The 22,170-nt window shown below is 44.0% G+C and overlaps 1 protein-coding gene across 2 annotated transcripts in view; it reads left to right on the top strand.

Annotated features, from left to right (window-relative positions):
- The window catches only part of LOC147688904 (ATP-dependent translocase ABCB1-like), a 509,764-nt gene that overhangs the window by 91,183 nt on the left and 396,411 nt on the right, over positions 1-22,170 (top strand). For both annotated transcript variants that reach the window (XM_086941799.1, XM_086941800.1), the window contains exon 4: positions 7,730-7,913. In XM_086941799.1, coding sequence (XP_086797925.1) covers positions 7,730-7,913 — 184 coding nt within the window. The remainder of the gene's footprint in view (positions 1-7,729; positions 7,914-22,170) is intronic.

Genomic DNA, 22,170 nt, shown 5'->3' on the forward strand with positions numbered 1-22,170 from the left:
TCTGAAGTCTCAGTGGGCCCAGCACTAAGGGAACTGTTCGACCTGGCACCATTGCCGTGGGTTTCACCTGTACTTCTGCCTTTGCCTCCTGTGTTTTTGCTGTGTGTTGGACTTCGTTTTTGCTGGTCTAGATGCTTTGGGCACTTTGCCACTGTTGTTCAGTGCCAAAGTGCAAGTGCTCCCTTTTTTGATTGTTGTTATGAATTGGTGACTCAATGATCACAGTGCACTGTGTGTGCCCAGGAGCTGTAAATCAAATGCTGCTAGTGGGCCTGCAGCACTAATTGTGCCACCCACAAATGCAGCCTGTAAGATGTAACTCTGGTCTGCCATTACAGAGCCTGTGTGCAGTCTGGTACTGCCATGTCGACCTGGCTGGCAAGTGCACCCACTTTCTAGGCCCTAACCTTCCCTTTTTGTACATGTTAGTCACCCCTAAGGTAGGCCCAAGGTACTCCAATGGGCAGGGTGCAGTGTATGTGAAAGGTAGAACATGCCCTTGTGTGTGTGGCATGTCCTGATAGTGAAATACTGCCAATTTCGTTTTTCACTATTGCAAGAATACCTGTTCCCATAGGATAGAAGGGGGAATTTGCTTATCACATCTTATGAACATAACTACCCCTGGGAACAAGGTAGCGAATAAAGTTTAGTATGCTTGAACTCAGAATGTTAAAACGCATCTTTTAGTGAGGGTGATATTTACATTCTTTGTTTGAAAATACCACTTTTAGAAACTAGGTATTTTCTTGCTTAGCCATCCAGTCTGCCTCTGCCAGGATGTGTATTGACTGTCTGGCTTTGGAGTGACAGGGGCTGGGGTCATGCAGTGGCTCCAGAGAGTCTTGATGAGTCAGGGTTGGGCTGAATAGACCTGGGTTGCATTTAGTGTTGGGGAGGAGATTTCCGTTTACCTGAATGGGCCTGGTCTTCTTTCTTTCCGACTACACCTCCTGCCAAGAATCAGTCAATCAATCAAGAATTTGTAGAACGAACTACTTACCCGTGAGGGTCTCAAGGTGCTGGGGGAAAAGGGGGGGGCGCTACTGGTTGAATAGCCTCCTGAAGGTCAGTAGGTCTTGGGTCTGTCGTAGGCTCAGTGGGAGGGTGTTCCAGGTCTTGGCGGCGAGGTGGGAGAAGGATCTGCCGCCTGTGGTTGTTCTTTGGATGCGAGGGATGATAACGAGGTCGGCGGAGCGGAGCTGGCGGTTGGGGATGTAGAAGAAAAGTCGTCTGTTGAGGTAGGCTGGGCCGGTCTTATGGAGTGCCTTGTGTATGTAGATGAGGAGCTTGAAGGAAATCCTCTTGTTGTCGGGGAGCCAGTGCAGGTTTCTCTGGTGGGGGGTGATGTGGCTGTGGCATGGTATGTCGAGGATCAGGCGTGCAGAGGCGTTTTGAATGTGTTGCAGTCGTTTGATGAGCTTGGCTCCCGCATAGAGGGCATTTCCATAGTCAAGTCTGCTACTGACAAGGGCCTGGGGGACTGTTCTTCTTGTATCTGTCGGGATCCACCTGTAGATCTTGCGGAGCATGCGGAGAGTGTTGACACAGGAGGAGGAGACTGCGTTGACTTGCTTGGTCATGGAGAGTGTTGAGTCGAGGATGACTCCCAGGTTGCGTACGTAGTCGGTGGGTGTCGGGACTGCCCCCAGTGCCATAGGCCGCCAGGACTCGTCCCAGGTTGAAGGGTTGGATCAGAGGATGAGGACCTCCGTCTTGTCCGTGCACAGCTTCAGTCGGCTGATCTTCATCCAGTCGGCGACTGCCTTAATTCCTTCTTGGAGGTGGATTTGGCAGTGAGGGGGTCCTTGGTGAGGGAGAGGATCAGTTGAGTGTCGTCGGCGTAGGAGATTATGTTGAGGTCATGCTGTCGGGCGACTTGTGCGAGCAGAGCTATGTAGATGTTGAACAGTGTCGGGCTGAGGGATGATCCCTGGTGTACGCTGCAGATGATCTTGGAGGCTTCGGATCGGAATGGGGAGAGGCGGACTCCCTGGATTCTGCCGGAGAGGAAGGAGGTGGTCCATTCCAGGGCTTTGTCTCAGATCCCTGCGTTGTGGAGGCGTGTGCGTAGTGTGCGGTGGCAGACAGTGTCGAAGGCGGCGGAGAGGTCCAGGAGGATGAGGGCCGCGGTCTCACCGCTGTCCAACAGGGTCTTGATGTTGTCGGCGGTGATGAGGGCAGTCTCAGTGCTGTGGTTGCTGCGGAACCCTGACTGGGATGGGTCCAGGATGCTGTTTTCTTCGAGGTATCGGGTTAACTGTCTGTTAACGATCTTCTCGATGACCTTAGCTCGGAACGGAAGCAGGGAGATGGGCTGGAAGTTCTTGAGGTGTCTCGGGTCCGCCTTGGGTTTTTTGAATAGGGCACCAGAGAGGACAGAACTGGTTTTGACTGAGCTCAGGGCTTCTCTGCCACCAGAGAACAAAAGATGTTGGTGTATAAATATTGGGACCCAGACCCCAGAACTTTAGATCACTTTTGGACTTCACAGGAGAACCCCTGCCAAGTAGAAGAGATGGAGAAACTGGAGGGAGGAGTACTGCCCCTTTGCTGCATGTTGTCTGGGGTTGGCCTGCAGTGGCTGTTTCTGCCAAGGAGATGAACTGTGTGTGTATCCTGCTTGAGAAGGTATCTCCAAGGGCTTGAAGTGGAGCTTGCCCCCTGTTCAAGAGGTCTCAGGAACAGCAAAGATCTCACCACCCTTCTGAGCACCGTCTCTGGTTCCGCTGGTTCCAGTCACTACAGAAGAAAAGGGCAACTTATTCCGTCACCAAGTCTGTCGCAGACAGCGTGTCCTGAAGGCACTGCAGAGAGCACCACCTCGCTTTGCAACCCATCCCAGGTCTCACCAACTCTGTCACCGAGCCGCTGCTTGCACTGCATCCTGTGGACACCACACTCCGCACTACTACACACTGCACAGACCAATCATCGGGCTCAACCATCAACCGGCTTCGTTGTCGTACCCTGACCTGCCAGCACCGCATCGAGCACCCCCTCACCCTGCAACACAAGCCTTGGTCTCACCGACTCTGTCAATGAGCCGTCGCCTGCACCGAGCCATGAGGACACCGTCCGCTGCAATGCTTCCATCTCACATGGCGACGTGTACCATTGTGTCAGCCGTAACAAGAAAGGTACTGTCTTCGTGTCTGTTGTCGCTTTAGTTAACCTGTACCGACGCGGTTGGCTTGAATTGTTAGACTCTGTTGTGTTCAGTGTCGCGGTAGCACGCAAAGGAGCTACCGAGTCGGAGGAACTGTGTTTTTCACGTTATTCCTGCAATTTAAGGTTATTTTGCACAGTAACTATTTTTACAGTATTGTATGTTAGATTTTTGTTGTTATTTGTCTTGTTTGGTTCAAATAAAGTTTTGTTTATTTTCTAAACTGGTGTGGTGTCCATTTGGAGTGTTTTCACTGTGTTACTGTATGCATGCACGAATGCTTTACACACTGCCTCTGAGATAAGCCTGTCGGCTCATGCCAAGCTACCAAGGGGGTGAACAGGGGTTATTTTAGCAGTGTGTCTCCCTTACCCTGACTAGAAAGAAGGTCTTACTTGGACAAAGGTACCTACCTCTGCCAACTAGAGACCCCCATTTCTAACATTGGTGGTCAGCGATGAGACTCTGGACTTGCATTTGTGCCTTACATAGAGTGATTGATGTCCACTACTAGTATAATGCAGACCATTACGCAACCACATACTTTTACTGAGCTTTTCTTTTTGGATTTTCCGCAACTTGAGAACTGCCAACTGTTTTCATCATGACCAAAGCGAGACTCCATGGCATCTATTGATATTGAATTTGAAGAAGATAGGGTGGAAACCTATACTGTGTCTAAACTTAAAGCCATCTGCAAGAAATGTTAACCTCTTCGCTGCTGATGACGAGCTCAGCTCGTCATCAGCCACGGTGGTCGTGTGCTGATGACGAGCTGAGCTCGTCATGTAACAGGCTTTTTGAAATTTGCCGCACACCGCGGGAAAAGCCGCCGCAGCGATGCGGTTAAATCTCACCAGAAAGAATGAATACCAAAAGGCACAGAGGACCTGGTTGGAATCCAGAAATGCGAGTGGACAGGATGAGGACCCTCTGTTGGAGGCAGAGAATGTGTATGGGCAGCAGGAGGGGCTGTTGAATCTGCCAGGGGAGAGGGTATCTTCCAGGGATGGCAGCAGTATTTCTTCAAGAGGTCTGTCTCAAGAGGATTTGGAGGACAGAGAAAGAAATAGGGTGCATGAGCGGGAGCTTGTTAAACTCAGGCTGGGAAGGAGAGTGACATGGAGAGTAATCAGTTGGAGTTAGAAAAGCAGAGATTGGCCATGGAGGAAAAGAAGATGCTTTTAGAGCATTAGAGAGGTTTGAGGGAGCTGGATCTGAAAGCAAAAAATATAGAGTTTAAACTCTATGGTGGCAGCGAACTATCAGTGCCTGGAGAAGGGAAGGTACACATCCCCAAGGAAGTGATAAAGGAATATGTAAAGTGAGGACATTGGTCTGTAGTTTAAGGCATATGAGGTAGCAATGAGGTCCCATAGAATCTCTGAGAGAGACTAGGGAGTGGGGTTGTGGAGCCGCTTCGTGACAGAGGGGAGGAGCACTTTGTTAGCCTTACCAAGCGAAGAGCAAACGTCTCAAACCCACTTGAAGGAAGCCTTGATCAGGAGGAATAGTCTGACCCCAGACCTGTACAGACAGACGTTTAGAGACTGTAAGAAGCTGGAGTCATGCACTGGTGTGGAGTATGTGTCCCATTATGACAGAGCACTGGAGGGTTGGGTGAAGGGTAGCCAGGTGAATGACTTGCAGGGGCTCTATGATTTGGTTGCATGGGAGCACTTGTCTGGTAGTTGTTTTCCATAGCTGAAGAAAACCTAATAAAGCAAAACCAGGAGAATGGAACATAAGGAACAGAATGACTAGTAAAGTTTCAGAAAATGTAGGAACCCAGAACCATCAGGCACCCACCGGGGGACTTCAGGTAGATCAATGGAAGCAACAGTTGCAGAGCACTGATTAAGGACTTAGTAACTGCTTCTATGGTGAACTAAGACAATCTTTCAATATCCATGCTCTGATCCTGCCTGGTCTGAATGAAGAAGACTGCTTTCAGAAAACTGTCGCCATTCCCTATGCACACTTCAGCAGGCAATACTCCAGGAATTGGAAATGGGAATCGCTGCCCTTCGTGGGAGCTCGAGATAGAGTTATGGAGGTTCCCTACTAGGGTGATTGCACCCCCAGTGGCTGACAATGTGTTCTGTCTATTTTGTTTTTAGTGTGTCTATTTCTTTTAGTGTTTGTGAGCACATGTAAGGGTGCAAAGTTGATATGTGCAAATTTAAATGCCATGCGTTCCACTGTAGTGTTGCTTATGTGAGAGGTTCGGTATTGATTGTGGAGTGTGGCGTTTTGGTATACCCATTGTTTGCAAAAATATGACTTTCAGTGTGAATTGTATGTAATTTTTATGTCTCTTTTCCATTAATTGTTTGTGAACCCAGTTGTGCACAATTCTTATGTACAGATTACAGCTCCTTATATTCCACTATGGGGTTGTGTATGCGGGGATGTTTGCATTGATAGTGGGGGTTTCTTTTTCGTGTTTGTATATTTTGCTGTTTAGTAACTTGTGTACAAACAATGAATTCGTTGCAGAGTACTTTGAAAATGCAAATTCCTTATGTTCCACTCTTCTATTCATTATCCGACAATACTTGGCTTTCAAGCACATTGACTTAGGCTTGTGTGTTTTCTGTCCTTCATGTGTTCTGTCCTTCGTGTGTGTTTAAACTAAAGTTCACACATACTAACAAAGTTGCTAAGTACTTTGTTGTACGATATAGCTCCATATGTCACATTCATCAGCTATGTTTCGCAGGTGTTGTGTGGTTAGGCCCAGGCGCGCAACGCCCATAGGGCTCAAAAGGCTTCAGCCCCCTATAACCACTCCCCTCCTCCTCCCCCGCCCCGTGTGTCAGCCCTGGCAGAGACAGCTTCTCGGGTACACACAACTCACAGACAGGTTTTGAGCTTAATTATCACTGCCAGACCTGAGTACTCTACTTCACAGGTCTTTAAAAGACCATTTACGTGTTAACACTGCTTTGTTGTCTTTTAACCTCTTCATATCCACTCTGCCTAATGCTGGAAGAATTAGCCCCCCCCCCGAAATTTTTAGTAGCCCCACTCGCCGAAATGTGGTTCTAGTTGCACCCTTGGGTTAGGCTCCTCCAAACCCATAGTAGCCCCACTCGCCGAAATGTGGTTCTAGTTGCACCCTTGGGTTAGGCTCCTCCAAACCCATGCTGACCGACGGCACAAACTGCATTTGAATGCATTTTCAGTACTGTTTCTGAGGTGTCCACAAACTTACATCATTATGTGGAAGAACGTTGTGCATGCGCGGTAGGGTGCAAACTTTTAGAAAAATTTGCATGATATATTTGACACGCGAACTGGCAGGGTTGGATTGGGATTAAAAATCGGCCCGGGTATGCATAAACAAATCGGCCCACATTTGCATAATGCCTTCCCTCAAATCACTGCTTCAGCGTAATTTTACATTAAGGGCGGGGAGGAGGGAAGGGGGATATGCACGCATCAGTTTACATTAGTGAAACACACCTGAAAACAAGTGAGGCCACTTCTGCACAGGGCCCCTGCCCCCGCTCAGTATGCCTAGATTAATGGGAGGCCCAGCGAGAGAAAAGGGGTGGCACCTCTACCTGTTGCTGCTCTACGGGAGGTAATGAGCGCCCATCTCCCTCCAGAAAGGCCACTCAGACACCCACTGGGCGGCTTGCAGCATCGAACAATAGAGAGGCCGCCCAAATCAGCCCCCAAGCTGCTCAAAAGCAGCCCACAGGTGGAACTCGGACCCCAGCCCCTCGGGCATTGCCCGAATGCCCCCATTACCAATCCGACGCTGCGCACTGGAGCCTCATATTTTGCTATATGTCTTCAATGGCACTGAATGACCGGAAAAATACGATGTGCCACAAACATTTGGTGACAATCATTTCTGCGGTTTCAGAGTTATGCACGGAGAAAAATTGCCTTTTGGAAACACTTTTTTTATATTGGTGAGTGAAAAACAATTTGTAGGGCTCCTTCCCCCCCAGACCTGTTGAACCATTTCTTCGATCTGCACATAATTTGAGGTATCCCAAAAGACTTTCTCTACTTTTTCTTTTTTTTAACTAAGTGTGATGTATATTGGTCAGAAGTTGCCAACGGCATTAATAATACAAAAATCGGATTTCCTCTACAGTGAGGCGTCGACCTTCTCTTCATTTAAATATATAATTGTGTTCCTTTGCTGCAACAGTTGCATTACAAAAGAAATCAGAAATGATGCTTAGGAGTAAACTGACTAGGAGAAAAGGAAAACGATCGCCTTTGAAAGCTGGCCATTTTTTCTATTCCAGTTCATCAAATGTTCGGGATAATCTTATCATGGCTTTTCTATTTCCCGCAGCTTTATATTGCTTTGCATACCACTCGAACTTTTTGTCACTCTTTAAATGCATATGGATGCCATTTAACAAAATGATACATAACAATAAGAAAAAAAAGGTATTCATCATTTGAAGCCTGGCGCTCTTTCAAGAATAAAGGCAGAAAACCATAGAAGCCGTTGCTGTGTTCTCATACTAGGGCAGACCCTCTTTGCAGGTTATATGGCCTACAATTCTTGTACCTGCTTGTGTCTTCCAGTTCCGATTTGCAGATTCCATGGATAAATGTTTAATGCTGTTCGGTACAGTGCTGGCAGTGTGTCATGGAGCAGGCCTTCCAGCGATGATGATAGTGTTTGGAGAAATGACGGACAGCTTTGTTAATAGTGCACACAACCCCTTACCAACTAACTTTCCACCAAACTTCACAGGTGACATAACAGGTAAGAACATAACAGCAAAATATCACCCTGACTGTTTTCTTTGGCAAAGTTTGGCTCAGTTAGTATCCTATGTTCATAAAACATAATTACTTTTTATGGTCTTAAAGATCTACACATCAATGTGACACAGTTATTTCCCATAATGCACAGACTCCATTATGATTGTTCTTAAGATGCGACTTCTTTATTCATATTCTTCATTTCTCTAAAAAAAACGTTTTCTTTAATTTGAATGTAGCCAACGCTTCTAGTCCAAAAGGACTTCTTCAGGGCTTCATGAAGTGTTTCCTCTAAGTGAGAAAATGAACATGCGTTGTGGTGGTATAAAAACTGAGATGATTCTTCATTGGTAAGTCATTCTCTTAGGTCCTCATCAGAAAGATTGCCCACAAACAGACATCTCACTTCATATATCCTACGATTAAGACGCCTTGAACCAATAATATAGTTTGAAACAACCCAGTGGTTCTCCAGTTTCAGGGTTTCAACAATAAGTTTGAATGGTCTCAATGAGTTAGTGAGTATGATAGTTCACGCTGAACCTGTCGCAGCCAATTTCAGGTTGATCTGAAGTCCATTTGGGCGAAACGTGTTGTCTACATTCAAATTATACAAGATAGTCTTTTAAGAGAAATGAAGAATATGAAAAAATAAGTCTTATTTTATGAACAAACACAATGGAATCTGTGCGTTATGTGAAATACATGTGTTGCATTGATGTTTACATCCTTGCGATCCTAAAAAGTAGAAGTCATTTAATTTTTCAAGTGTTTATGGAGTCTTTCTTGTGTGGAAGACTAAGAGGACTGGTCTTCCTGATTTGTTCACTACCCCATTTTATTGTATTGTAACTTTTACCTACTAAGGTATTAGGTGCGATGGTCTGGTGCCTCTTTGTTAAGATTGCGCATAAAACATAATTATTTTTATAGCATGAGGAACTTTTTAGTAGTTATAAAAAGTTCTGATACAAAAATATTATTATTATGTGCTATCAAACAGACTCAAACTCTGAATCCAATATTGCTAGTACTCTGACCCATCCTTGAGCACACCAAATAAATAGTGATCTTACCTTATACAAGAGTTGCTATCCCTTAACCACCAAGGACTTCCCACTAGGTTTACGGGGTACATATTGAACTATTTAACTTATACACATGATGTATTACATGGTTCTGATAGTGTCTACTATCTGTAGATTCCTCAGCTTTTGAATATTTCCAAGGCATTAGACTGGATGCAGAAACGTTTCCATAGTACCTCTGCATGCCAGCATGTGGCACCAGGTGATTCTGCACTGACGCCTTTCCACTCCGGAAATATCATGAGGGGCCTATATAGGTGGACTGATGAACGTTCCTTTCTTTCCGCATCTCCAGACGCGGTTCCGGAGATTCTCTCATCTCTCCAAGACCCTTCCTTCACGATTTTCTTTGAAAATGTATCCAGTGTGCAAGGGATGTCACCCCTTAGATGACAGTTTTTAAGCCTTGTAAGGGCTGGGAACACGCTGGATTTAATTTTTACCAATATGGAACACCTACGCTGCTATCCCCTTCTTCCCTCACATGGACCGATCATTGTATGATTATGTTCACTCATCAACCTCCGAATGAATTGATCCTTTCAGTTCATCCACAACATAAAAGGAAAGAATTACGTAGACCCTGGCATAAACTTAGTTTAGAGTCCTTTAAGGAGGCGATTCCGCGGCACAGGAGGGAACATGACTATAATGACTTTGATGTCTCTGATCTGTTGGATAGTTTTAACTCCAAATTAACAACATCATTTGACCTAGTCATCCCTCAAATAAATCTGAGCACAGCCCAGCGGCGACTTTCTGCCCCCTAGTATTCTGGCGAGCTGAAAAAAGACAAAACTAGTTGCAAGCTGCTAGAGAGACGCTGGAGAAGTAGTAAAAATCTTTCAGACAGGCTTCCTTATAAACTTGCTCTATCCAGTTATCATCAAAATATAAAAAAGGCTAGATGCACTTACATCCTGAATCAAATCGAACAATCGAACAACTCCTCTAAAGCACTGTTCAATATAGTTAAAGATTTTGTGTCACCTCAAGCCTGTAAACAGATACCAGTTGAGCCTCAGGAGCTCTGTGATTCAATAGCTAAGTACTACCATGAAAAAATGTCACTGATATAGGCCAACTTTCCCATCCCAGCCTCCCAAAATTCAGAACCTATTACTGGCCTTCAGGAGGAGCCAGCAACCTCACTCGCTTGTCGTCTTGACCAGTTTAATATAATCTCACTGGACGAGATAGATAAACTATTGGTGTCCGCAAAATCGGGCTCACCAGGGGACCTATGCCCACCAAAAATTATGGCTCTCCTTCCCCTAGCTGTGCGCCAGATATTGCAGACATTTTTAACTGCTCGGTCCAATCAGGAGTTATTCCTTCAGGGTGGAAGAAAGCCACAGCGGACCCTCATGTGCTTAGCAATTATAGACCTATATCTTTGCTGCCCCTGCTCGGTAAGCTATTGGAAACATTAGTAAACAGGCAATTAAGTTCCTACCTGGAATTTAATAAGATTCTTGACCCATCCCAATCGGGCTTTCGCCCAGGTTTTAGCACGGAGACAGCCATCTTGGCAGTCACCGACTCCGTGAGACAGGCTCTGGATACAGGAGGATCAATGCTTCCTGTGTAATGCCGGAATAAAGTTTTAAACCAGTCAATCATTATTCCATGATGATAGTTAAAGAGTTCTACAAACCCCCTAATAAACATAAATAAAGGTACTCATACAATGCCAACAATCACTTTTTGTTTTTTATATATGAACGACTTTCAGACATATATGGCTGTCATATGTACAATTATATCCACAAAGGTAACAAATGTGAATAAAGTGAGACAGCATGAAACAGTGGCACAGTGGTGATATCAGTGTAAGGTAGAGAACATGTTAAATAAATAAATATATATATATATATATATATATATATATATATCCACAGAATCGCCGTCTCCAACAGTTCATAAGACAACAAGTCGAGGCCCAATCTGCATTTAAAGTGATTTTATTCAAGCAATCACACCAAACGCGTTTCGCAGCCTTAGCCGCTTGCTCACGAAACTTAAACTTGTGGTATATATATATATATATATATATATATATATATATATATATATATATATATATATATATATATATATATATATATATATATATATATATATATCTTTGGGCAGTAACAAGGGTAACGTGGAGCGTATATATGTGTGTGTGTATATATATATATATATATATATATATATATATATATATATATATATATATATATATATATATCCATACTAATATAATAAAGAGAGAGTCCAAACCTTTGAGGCGGGTAATCTCAGGAACCACAGCACCAATCACAACACCCAATACAGCGTTGGAAAGGGCAGTTGCAGCAGAAGGACATAGGCTATGCAGACGCCCACCATATATGTTTAAAAGGTAAAAGAACCGTGCCAGCAAAGTATTCCCTTGTGGGCGTGTCTGCGTTGTGCTGTGGGCGTGTGCTGGGGGCGTGACAAACGCTGGGGGCGTGTGGTACGTTCCGCCCTTCATGCCATGTCTCATATCGTGTGCTAATCCCACCCTGCTCCCTTTAAATACCCCTGCACCCCATAATCATAACCCACCCTTACTCCTTAAAATAACCCAACACCCTTAAACACTAACCCATCTTAACCCTATAAATATACCCTGTACCCCAAAACCCAAACCTATCCCAAAAACCCTAAAAATACCCCTGTACCTCAAAACCCAAACCTCCCCCTGAACCCTAAAAATACCCCTGTACCCCAAAACCCAAACCTAGACCTGAACCCTAAAAATAACACTGTACCCCAAAACCCAAACCTACCCCTGAACCCTAAAATACCCCTGTACCCCAAAACCCAAACCTAGCCCTGAACCCTTAAAATAGCCATGTACCCCAAAACCCAAGTCTACCCCTGAACCATAAAAATACCCCAGTACCCCAAAACCCAAACATAGCCCTGAACCCTAAAAATAACCCTGTACCCCAAAACCCAAACCTACCCCTGAACCCTAAAATACCCCTGTACCCCAAAACCCAAACATATCCCTAAACCCTAAATATACCCTTGTATCCCTAAACCCAAACCTAGCCCTGAACCCTATAAATACCCCTGAACCTCAAAACCCAAACCTACTCCTGAACCCTAAAAATACCACTGTACCGCAAAACCCAAACCTAGCCCTGAACCCTAAAAATACCACAGTACCCCAAAACCCAAACCTACCCCTGAACCCTAAAATACTCCTGTACCCCAAAACCCAAACCTAGCCCTGAACCCTTAAAATACCCCTGTACCCCAAAACCCAAACCTACCCCTGAACCCTACAAATACCCCTGTACTCCAAAACCCAAACCTAGCCCTGAACCCTAAAAATACCCCTGTGCCAAAAAACCCAAACCTAGCCCTGAACCCTAAAAATACCCCTGTACCCCAAAACCCAAATGCGGAAAGAAAGTTGCAGAATAATGGGAGTTTACCCTCCCCCGGTAAGCACATTGCTGGCACGGCGGCCCACATCTCCAGCAACATACTCATATTTTTTCACCACCCATTTGAAAAATGCACACGTCTCTCTCATTGATGGCCAGCACCAACATACACTTTTAGACACACCTCCCACCACAAGTTCTAGAATTGCAAACTTTAGAGCTAGGGAGCTACGTTCGAATCTCGGCATCAGCTCAACATCCTGTGATTCCAGGCAAATCGCTTTGTCTCCCCGTGCCTACCACAAATGAATGTGTTCTTCCGTAATGTAAATTGTGCTCATGCCATGCTGTCGAGTTCGCGCTATATAATATTGCAAGGAAAAACAAAGTAGGGAAACTCGAGTTCGCACACTACTGAACGCGCACTCTTAAGTGCATCAGCAGTGCACTGTGAATCAGAGCGTTTCACAGGCCTGTCACAGATAAGAAATGCTATCAAAACGAAATCCTACAAAACAATATACTACTGGCTGGCAGCAATTCATACCCGGACAACATCAGGACGGGCTGCTAGTATATATATATACATATATAGATAGATAGAGAGAGAGAGAGAGATAAAAACAATGGTCTGTCCTTTAGTTGTTATATATGTCCTTCATAGTGACTTCAGTTAGTTATTTCAGTCATGGGGTAAGGTGACTGAAGTACTTGGCCTAAAAACACGTCAAATTCTGAGCTCAGTGCGTTACCCATACCCTAGAAAACTGCACAAACTGGTGTGCAACCTGCCTCGCCCTGCCTCCGGGAAGATCATAACTGACAAGGAGTCCAAACCAGGTAAAGAACGCACAAAAGCGGAGCCACCGCTCCTTGACTCTCCGGTCAAAAGCAAGAACAATGGTAACAGTACCTTTGACATGATACTTAAAAATCTAGATATGGCACCCAACTTAGCAAAATCTACCAAACTCAACACAAACATCAATAACAGGGTATCAGAAGCAGAGGAGCGGATCAGCTCCCTGAAAGAGAAGTCCAAAGACTCAATAGGAGATATCCAAAAACTACAAAATCTCTACAAAAGGATGTGGCTGAGTTGGAAGATCGTAATCGCAGGGGGAACCTGCGCATCTATGGAATGCCAGAGAGGTCGGAGTAGTCATCCAACTCTTAGAAAAATCATTCCCTCAAATGACCGGCCTTCCTTCAAGAAGGACTTTGAACTTGAAAGAGCGCACCGTGTCCCCTCTTTTAGACCTGTTGGCAGGAATAACACTCATCAGATTGTCTGTCATCCTCTGAGATTTCAACATGCAGAATGATTCTCAACCATGTGCGCATGAACAATCACATACTCTGGAAGGGCCACAAAATCTTCGTCTCCCAAGACTACTCCAACGTCACAATGGAAACATGGAAATGCTTCCTGGCCCTCTGCACCAGACACAAGGTATCAAATATATAGTTTTCTTTCATTGGCCCAGCGAAATTCAAAAGTTCAGAGAATGGGAAGAATCACATCTTCAACAACCCAAAAGATCTGCAGATGTTCTTAGATGGCAAAGGGACTAGCATGATGGACAAGAGACCAGCACCTGCTACCAATACCAAGTCATGACCCTCTCCTATATACAGCTCAAGGACTTATATCCTTTACTAATTATTGTCAAGGCATACAACTGCGCCTCCTTTACATTACTGCGCATGTTTTTACAGAGTTTCTATTAGACATAGCATCCTAAAATTGTTCTACAGTGCTGCATGCCCTATTGCATATTCAGTACATAGAGAACTTGGTTTCATCCTTGGCCTCTCCACTTGTAGTGGCTTCTGGTCCCCCTTGCCATTTTTATCTGGTCCATTAGAGTGCTTTCAATTTCCTACCAATACCTAATTGGCTCCATCCTTCACAGTGCTCTTCTTCCATAGAGGTATGCTGATGTTCAACGTGCAACTCTCTTCTTTAATTTGACCCACCCATGTTTGGTACACGTAGCTTATACTACCTTGTATAATTAGAACAAGTGTCCGTCAATGTCCGAGATTCAGGGCTTGTTGCCGCCCGCCATACACACACATATATATATATATATATATATATATATATATATATATATATATATATATATATATATATATATATATATATATATATATATACATATATACATATATATACATATATGTTCGTTCTTTTCTACTGTTCGCAAAAGCCCATGTTTACATACCGTATGCTGTTTGACGTGAGCCAGCGAAGGCGGGTTTAACCCGTTGTCGTCTCCTTCACTTACAGTGTTTGGGGTTGGTGGGTTGGGTGATGAGCGGATGAGGGTGGAGTATGGGTCATTAACCCCCCGTTCATTTATTGTATCCTTACCTTTGCGTATTTTTCTAGAACATGCTTAACCCTTTGGTACGATACTTGTACGACTTTGTATTTGCCTTTTCTTGCAGCTCTTCTTCCAGACACTCTTCCCGACCAATGGTTCCAGCTCAGAGACCTGCTTTCCTTTCACAGGGTGTCAATCCTAATTTTCCCTAAATGGTGCTTTAGTGAGCATTATCTTCTTGGCTTTAATATCACTGGTTACACCTGCTCACTACACAGTTTCTGCGGTAGGCCAATATTTAGAGCCATTTCTCCTCATCTCACAGTCAGCTAATTCTGCAGACTTTTCTCCTTATCTACAAAGTCATGGTCTCACCTTCTCACCATCAATAATCCCCCACTGGATAGTAACTTAAAATTTGCCTCTATAAACGTTGACGGGCTTAAGCACCCATTCAAACGTAAAGACATTGACAACTACCTATTTAAATTGAAACCTGATGTAATCCTACTACAAGAGATGAAAACTACCCATGGGGGGTGCATGCAGGCTTTGGGAAGAGTTGGATTGCAGACATCCTCTGCTCTTCTATGGAAAGTAGGAAGGGTGGGGTTGCCACCTTGATCTCTAAGAAATCAGGTCTGTCCACCCTATCACACAAGATGGATGACAATGGAAGATGGGTACTATCAAAATTCGCTAAAAACTCCTCCCATTTTCATGTTCCTCAGTTTACATGGTCCAAACACTGATGATCTGTATTTCTGGGACTCCTTGACCGCTCCCCTGAGCCAAATACCAAGCGATGACCTTGTTATCTTCAGCGGTGACTTCAATCTTCCCCTTGATGTAACTATTGACAGGCTGTCCAGGTCCCCCTTTCATCCCTCTAGGTCTCACAGGTCACTACACAAACTATGCACTAGATTCAGTCTACTTGACTCTTGGAGACGTCAACACCCGGACACTAGAGACTACACCTTTTTTTCCATTCCCCACAAGACTTACTCCAGAATAGACTATCTCTAAACACCATATTCTCCTAATCGATCAGACAGACATACTGTTGAGGCTAATCTCCGACCATTCTGCTATAACCCTGTCCCTCACCGGCGCAAATGTGAGTATCCCTAGTAAGATTTGGAGATTCAATGACGAATAAATAAAGGACACTGCCTCCAGGGAGGTGATTGAAAAGACCATAATAAACTACTTGGAAGACAATCCAATTGCCGAGACCTCCCCTTCCACTCATTGGGACACACTGAAGGCTACTGTTAGAGGTGCCCTCATAAACATTCAATCCAAAATTAATAAGGATCTTAATAAAGACCTGATGGACTTAGAAAAAGACATTAAATCACTGGAGACCACCCATATCTCCGATTCTAACCCCCAAACCCTCTACACCCTCACCAAAAAAAATATGAATACAACAGAATCCTGAGAAAGAGAGCGGGAGTATGGGTCAACAAATATAAAAGCCTAAAATTCTGTAAGGCACATAAAGCAGGAAAAATCCTATCCACAAAGGGATTGATTTTCTCACCGACAAATCAGAGGTCACTCACACTAGATCACAAAAAATATTAGAAATTCTCAATGATTTCTACCAATCCTTATACAAAGATAATTCTGATATCCCTTCATCCTCCTGTGCAGCCTACCTCAGTGGCATTTCCCTACCCACCGTCTCTGATCAAGGGAACCTGGCCCTTAGCACCTCAATCTTAAATAAAGAGCTAGACTCAGAAATATGCTCTTTGAAAGCCCATAAATCCCTAGGCCCAGATGGCTACTAAGCTACCTTTTTTTAAAACATTTGCTCATCTACTCAAACCAACTCGTTTAGCCCTCTACCAACATTTTGCTGACTCTTGAGCCATCTCTAGCACTACTAGCAAAGCCACTATAGTTGTAATCGCAAAAAACGGTAAAGACCCGACGCAGGTAAAGAATTATAGACCAATTTCGCTTATTAACCTGGACACAAAGATCTACGCTCAGATCCTCACTCCCTCGACTGATTGATTTCTTTCCGGTGCGCTTCATAAACAATAGGTTATCAAATAACAATACCTGTCTCCTATGTCACGTCATTGAAAGGGCCAAGACGGCCCCTACCGAAAAAGTAGCGGTTACTGAAAAAGTATTTGATAGGGTCTCCTGGACATTCATCCGTGAGTCCTTATTGAAATTTAGCTCAGGGGAATCTTTCACTAAAATGGTCATGGCTCTCTATAGCAGCCCGTCGGCTAAAGAGATCTGAGGACCTACTTTCCTCGGCGATCAATCTAGAAAGAGGTATGAGACAGGCTGCCCCCTTTCCCCAACGCCATTCAGCCTAGCCAAGAACCCTTACTCCGCAAGATTAGAACTAGCCCCCACATTCACCCCTGTCTCCTTTAATAACTCCAAAGTGAAACTTGCTGCCTACACTGACAATATTTTAATAATGACCAAACAGGCTTTACATTCCAATCCAGCCTTGCTACAGACCATAGAAGAATATGCTGAGGTTCAAATGATAAATGCAATAAAGAAAAATCTGAAATTCTTGCTCTGAATAACCTCTGCTCCAGTGCACTCTTCAGGAATACAGGCCTATCCTGTAAGCCAAAGTTTATTAAATACTTGGGTCTGGAGTTAATCTCGGTCTTATTAGAATACCTACACCATAAGGAGGCCCTAAGGCTGAAGAAAATAGAATCTCTTCTAGAGAGCTGTAATCTTAAATTCCTTACATGGTGGGGTCGTATAGAGGCAGTCAAAATGATGATCACCTCTTTAATCATTTACCTTGCAAATTTGTTGCCGTTATTCCAAATGGATGAATTCCACCAAAAGATGGATAGATTACTAAACAAGTTCATCTGGCAAAATAAACGCCCTAGAATCACTGTCAAAATTTTTTGCCTACCCCTTCAACTTGGGGGTGTTAACCTGGCGGACTTAAGAAACTACCAAACCGCTTTCCTCGCAAGATAGGGTTACCTCTGGTTCTCCCAGTCGCCGGTTATTAATTGGTTATTAATTGAAAGAGAACTACTAGGCAAGCACCACCCTATCTCCCTATTAAACAGCACTTCAAAGCCCCCTTCTTCTGGAAAATATATTTTTAACACTACCAAAGGAGTCCTTCTGAAAATTGACAGGCTCCTTGAGATACCAATCTCCAAATCTAACATGATCTCCCTACGGAATAATCCTAAAGTTAGAATCCAAGGTGTACCAGTCTTTTGGCCACAATGTCACGTGCCCCTTAACCCCTTCGCTGCAGATGACAAAGCCACCTCGTCATGGGCGTTACCTGCGCTACGCGGATGACGAGCTGGCTTTGTCACAAACCGCGCGATTTTCAAATTTCAGCGCACAGCGGGAAAACCCGTAGCGCGCATGCGGTTAAAGGCCTCTCAGGATCAGTTTGTTGCTCAAATTGGTCCACCTATTGATATCCTCAATTCCGATTTGCCATTACTCACGGAAGATTAAGGGGGTCAATCGGGGGAAGGAAAGGATGGGAATAGCGGGGAGGGAGACTTATGAAGAAGAAAGGCGAGTTATAGAAACACTGCTCTGAAAATACCTGGTACATTTATATAAGCATAGTGATGCCCCATTCAGCATTTTGTTTAATTGAGGTGCAGTTTGGGCATGGCATCCTACGGATATGCACACATTCTTGGATAAACATTTGACAAACAAGGATTACACAAAAGAAGGTGTGCATCCCATCATCATAATGTACTTTTATATAAGAAACACACTATGGGTTTCCTAAAACCAACGCATGCAAAGGCGAAGCACCAGAAATTCCATACGGACCAGCAACATCAAAAGCAAGTTTAGACCAAGGTACATTCTTAACAGGTACAGGATCAATAGGAGATGGATGAGTGACCTGAGACTTATCGCTGAGAACGCATGCACAACAGTCCCTAACAAAATGCTCAATGGACCTATCCACACCTGGCCACCAAAAGTCCTCACAAATTCTCCGTTTCATGGCACGAATACCCTGTTGACCTTTATGGGCGAGATTCAAAATCTTTGCTTGCATGCACTTGGGAACAACTAAAAGACCACCTCTGCGTAAAATACCATCCACCAAGGACAACTCATCACAAATCCTTTTAAAAGGAACTAACTCAGGGGATAAATTACTATTTACAGGCCATCCCAGAACCAAAAAGTCAGCAACCATCTTAATTTCCATATCTTCAGATAAGGCATGCAACCACTCTTGCTCCGATAGTGCACCTTTCACGACATCAACTATAGCTCCAACAGCACATACCACATCAAGATCATCATCAGAATGAAGAGAGAGATCATTTGCCAGAGGTAGATGGGAAAGACAATCGGCAATGTTGTTTTTGATACCAGGTACCTATTGTAAACAATAATTGAATTCCTGTAATCTGTACTGCCCTTTAGCAATTCTTGGAGTGGCACGACCACCACCCTTTGTGGTGAAGAGATCCACCAACGGTTTGTGATCAGTCCTGAGATTGAACTCGTTACCCCACAGGAAATTCCGAAAATACTGAACACCCCACCATAGAGCCAAAGCTTCTTTCTCGATGGTGGAGTAAGAACTTTCAGCACCACGAAGTGTCCTGGTAGCAAACGCGATTACATCCTCATGACCGCCACTTCTTTTTTGCATAAAAAACCGTGCCCAAACCAATGTTACTGGCATCAGAGGAAACAATGCATTTGTCATTGATATTAAATAATTTCAACGGACGAGCTTGCACAATTTCTTTTTTCAAGTTTCTAAATTGGTAAGCACATTTGCCACACCATAAAAATGTAACATTCTTTTTTAGAAGTTCTCTCTATCAGGAAGTTTTATCTGCAAAGTTTCCTACAAATTTCGCATAATACTCTACTAGTCCTAGAAAGGAGCGCAATTGATCCTTATTAGAAGGCGGTGGAGCATTTTGGATAGCATCTAAAATGTTGACCTTCGGTTCAATCCCCTTATTGGAGATGTGATGGCCTAAATAATCAACCTCCTCCCGAAAAAATTAGCACTTGTCCTTCCTGAGCGTTAACCCATAAGATTTTACGGTACCAAGAACCAGTTTGACTCTGCTGTCGTGTTCAGCCTCAGTGCGTGCATGTACTAATATGTCATCCTGGAAGAACACGACTCCCGCTGTGTTTTTAAACAGGTTGCCCATTAGACGTTGAAACACAGCGAAAGCCGTTGCCAGACCAAAAGGCATGCGTTTGTAGCTAAATGCTCCTTCCGGTGTGACAAAGGAGGTAAGATGTCTGGACTCCTTAGAAAGCTCAACTTGGTGATAAGCTGAAGAAATGTCAAATGATGAGAAATACTTGGCCCCGTCAAGTGTCGCCAACATTTCGTTAATGTTCGGCAACGGTTGCAGTCGGTCCAAATATTGACATTCAAATTGCGCAAGTCCACACACATCCTGAGAGACTTGCCAGCCTTGTGTGCAAGAACTATGGGAGCCAACTATTCAGATCCCTCAATGGCTTCAATTACATCCATACGCCACAAGCGTTCAAGCTCCTCTTTCAGTTCAGTACGCAAACTCAAGGGTACTTTACGCACCTTGTGTGCAATGGCTTTAGCGCCATCTTTTAAAACAATGCGATATTGGAAGCCTTTTAGTTTCCCAAGCTAGTCACAAAAAACTTCAGGATACATATCAATCCACTGATCCCCAGACAAGTGTTTCACTCCTACATTGTCTGAGACATTGGAGGATGAAAGGAGAGAGTAAAACTTGCAAGCTTCACGTCTGGATAAAACCATGTCAGGATGATTAGGATCAAGGATGATCCCAAGTTCCCCTTGTTCTTCCCATCCTAGGAAATGTGCACCATCCTTAACAATGAACACTGAACCAGTGGCTATATCCCCACCGAATTCCAAACTGGCATCAAATTAGCCCAAAACTGCCACTCTTTTTCCCCCATAAACAAAAAGTTTAATGTCCGACTGTTGCAACTCAATGTCTCCTAATGCTCTGAGATCTTTGATGTTGACAAGAGTGAAAGGAGAACCAGAATCAGCCAGAAAATTCACATTCTTGCCATTTACACGTATAGAACATGAGGGTGATTTCCTCTTGCGTGAACTACCCATGGATGCAATTTCAACAACACCATCAAAATGTGTAATTGATCAGGACAAAATTAGTAACATATTATCATTCTCTTCACTAGAGTCAACAAAGTAGCTTTGCTAAAACGAGCTAGATGCCCTTTTCTACCACACCTGAAACACGTTTGATTCAAAGCATAATAGTACTTTGCATTACCAAGATGATTCTTGCTACCACAGCGAAAGCAATAAAGTTGTGCTCTCTCAGATTTGATCTTGGATGGGGTAAAGTAGAAGAATTTCGCATAGTATTATCAAGAGGAACTTTAGTGATTTTGACGTTGCTCATTTCCTTCATGCAAAATTGCGAATGCTCACTACTTTTAGCAAGGGTGATTGCAGTTTCCAGGTCAGGGTCATCAGAAGACAAAAGTTTCTCCTGAATTTTCTTGTTGCACGTGCGTTAGATTAATTAATCACGTATAATCTCATCCCTGAATTCCCTGTAATTACACGTGAGGGATAAGGTCCTGGGGAAAGAGACAAAGGGCCCGATTCACAGAACTAACTTAAGACAAAATCCTAAACTTACTACTTTTGGTATTCACAGAAGTTAGGATTTTATCTTAAGTTTGTCTTAAGACAAACTTAAGACAGACTTAAGACAAAATCCTAACTTAAGTCTGCCTTAAGTCTGTCTTAAGACAAACTTAAGATAAAATCCTAACTTCTGTGAATACCAAAAGTAGTAAGTTTAGGATTTTGTCTTAAGTTAGTTCTGTGAATCGGGCCCAAAATCATCAATGGACTCACTCGAGATCTGGGCACGTTGTAAGAACCCGTGGCGTTCAAGTACTACGTTCTTCTTAGGATTGAACCTTTTTTCTAAAGTTTTTATCAAAGATGCATAGTCATCCACAAGTAAGGAATCCCGATCTCCACTATGAGTGCTAACAACTTTGAGGGTTAAAGTTTTCACAATACTTCTACCCTCTGCACCCGAATTGTACATAAGCAGTGCTTTTTAGGTCTCGCACCTGCGACCAATCACGAAGCGATTGTCGCAAAGAGACCTATTGTCGGCGGTTCTGCTTACAAGGACTAAAAGAGGAGACAAGAGACTGGCACGTGCGGATCAGGTCACGTGCACGTTCACCATCTCCTGTCTCCCTTTCAGCTCCTTGTAAGCAGACACACACGAGCGCACACAGAGACACACACACACACACGGGCGCACATACACACACGCACACATAGAGACACACACACCCCCCCCCGCCCCCGCCGCGCACACATACAGACAGACGCACGCACACACAGACACACTCGCACACACACGCGCACA

The sequence above is a fragment of the Lissotriton vulgaris genome, chromosome 10 (assembly GCF_964263255.1).
Source record: "Lissotriton vulgaris chromosome 10, aLisVul1.2, whole genome shotgun sequence".
Lineage (NCBI taxonomy): Eukaryota > Metazoa > Chordata > Amphibia > Caudata > Salamandridae > Lissotriton > Lissotriton vulgaris.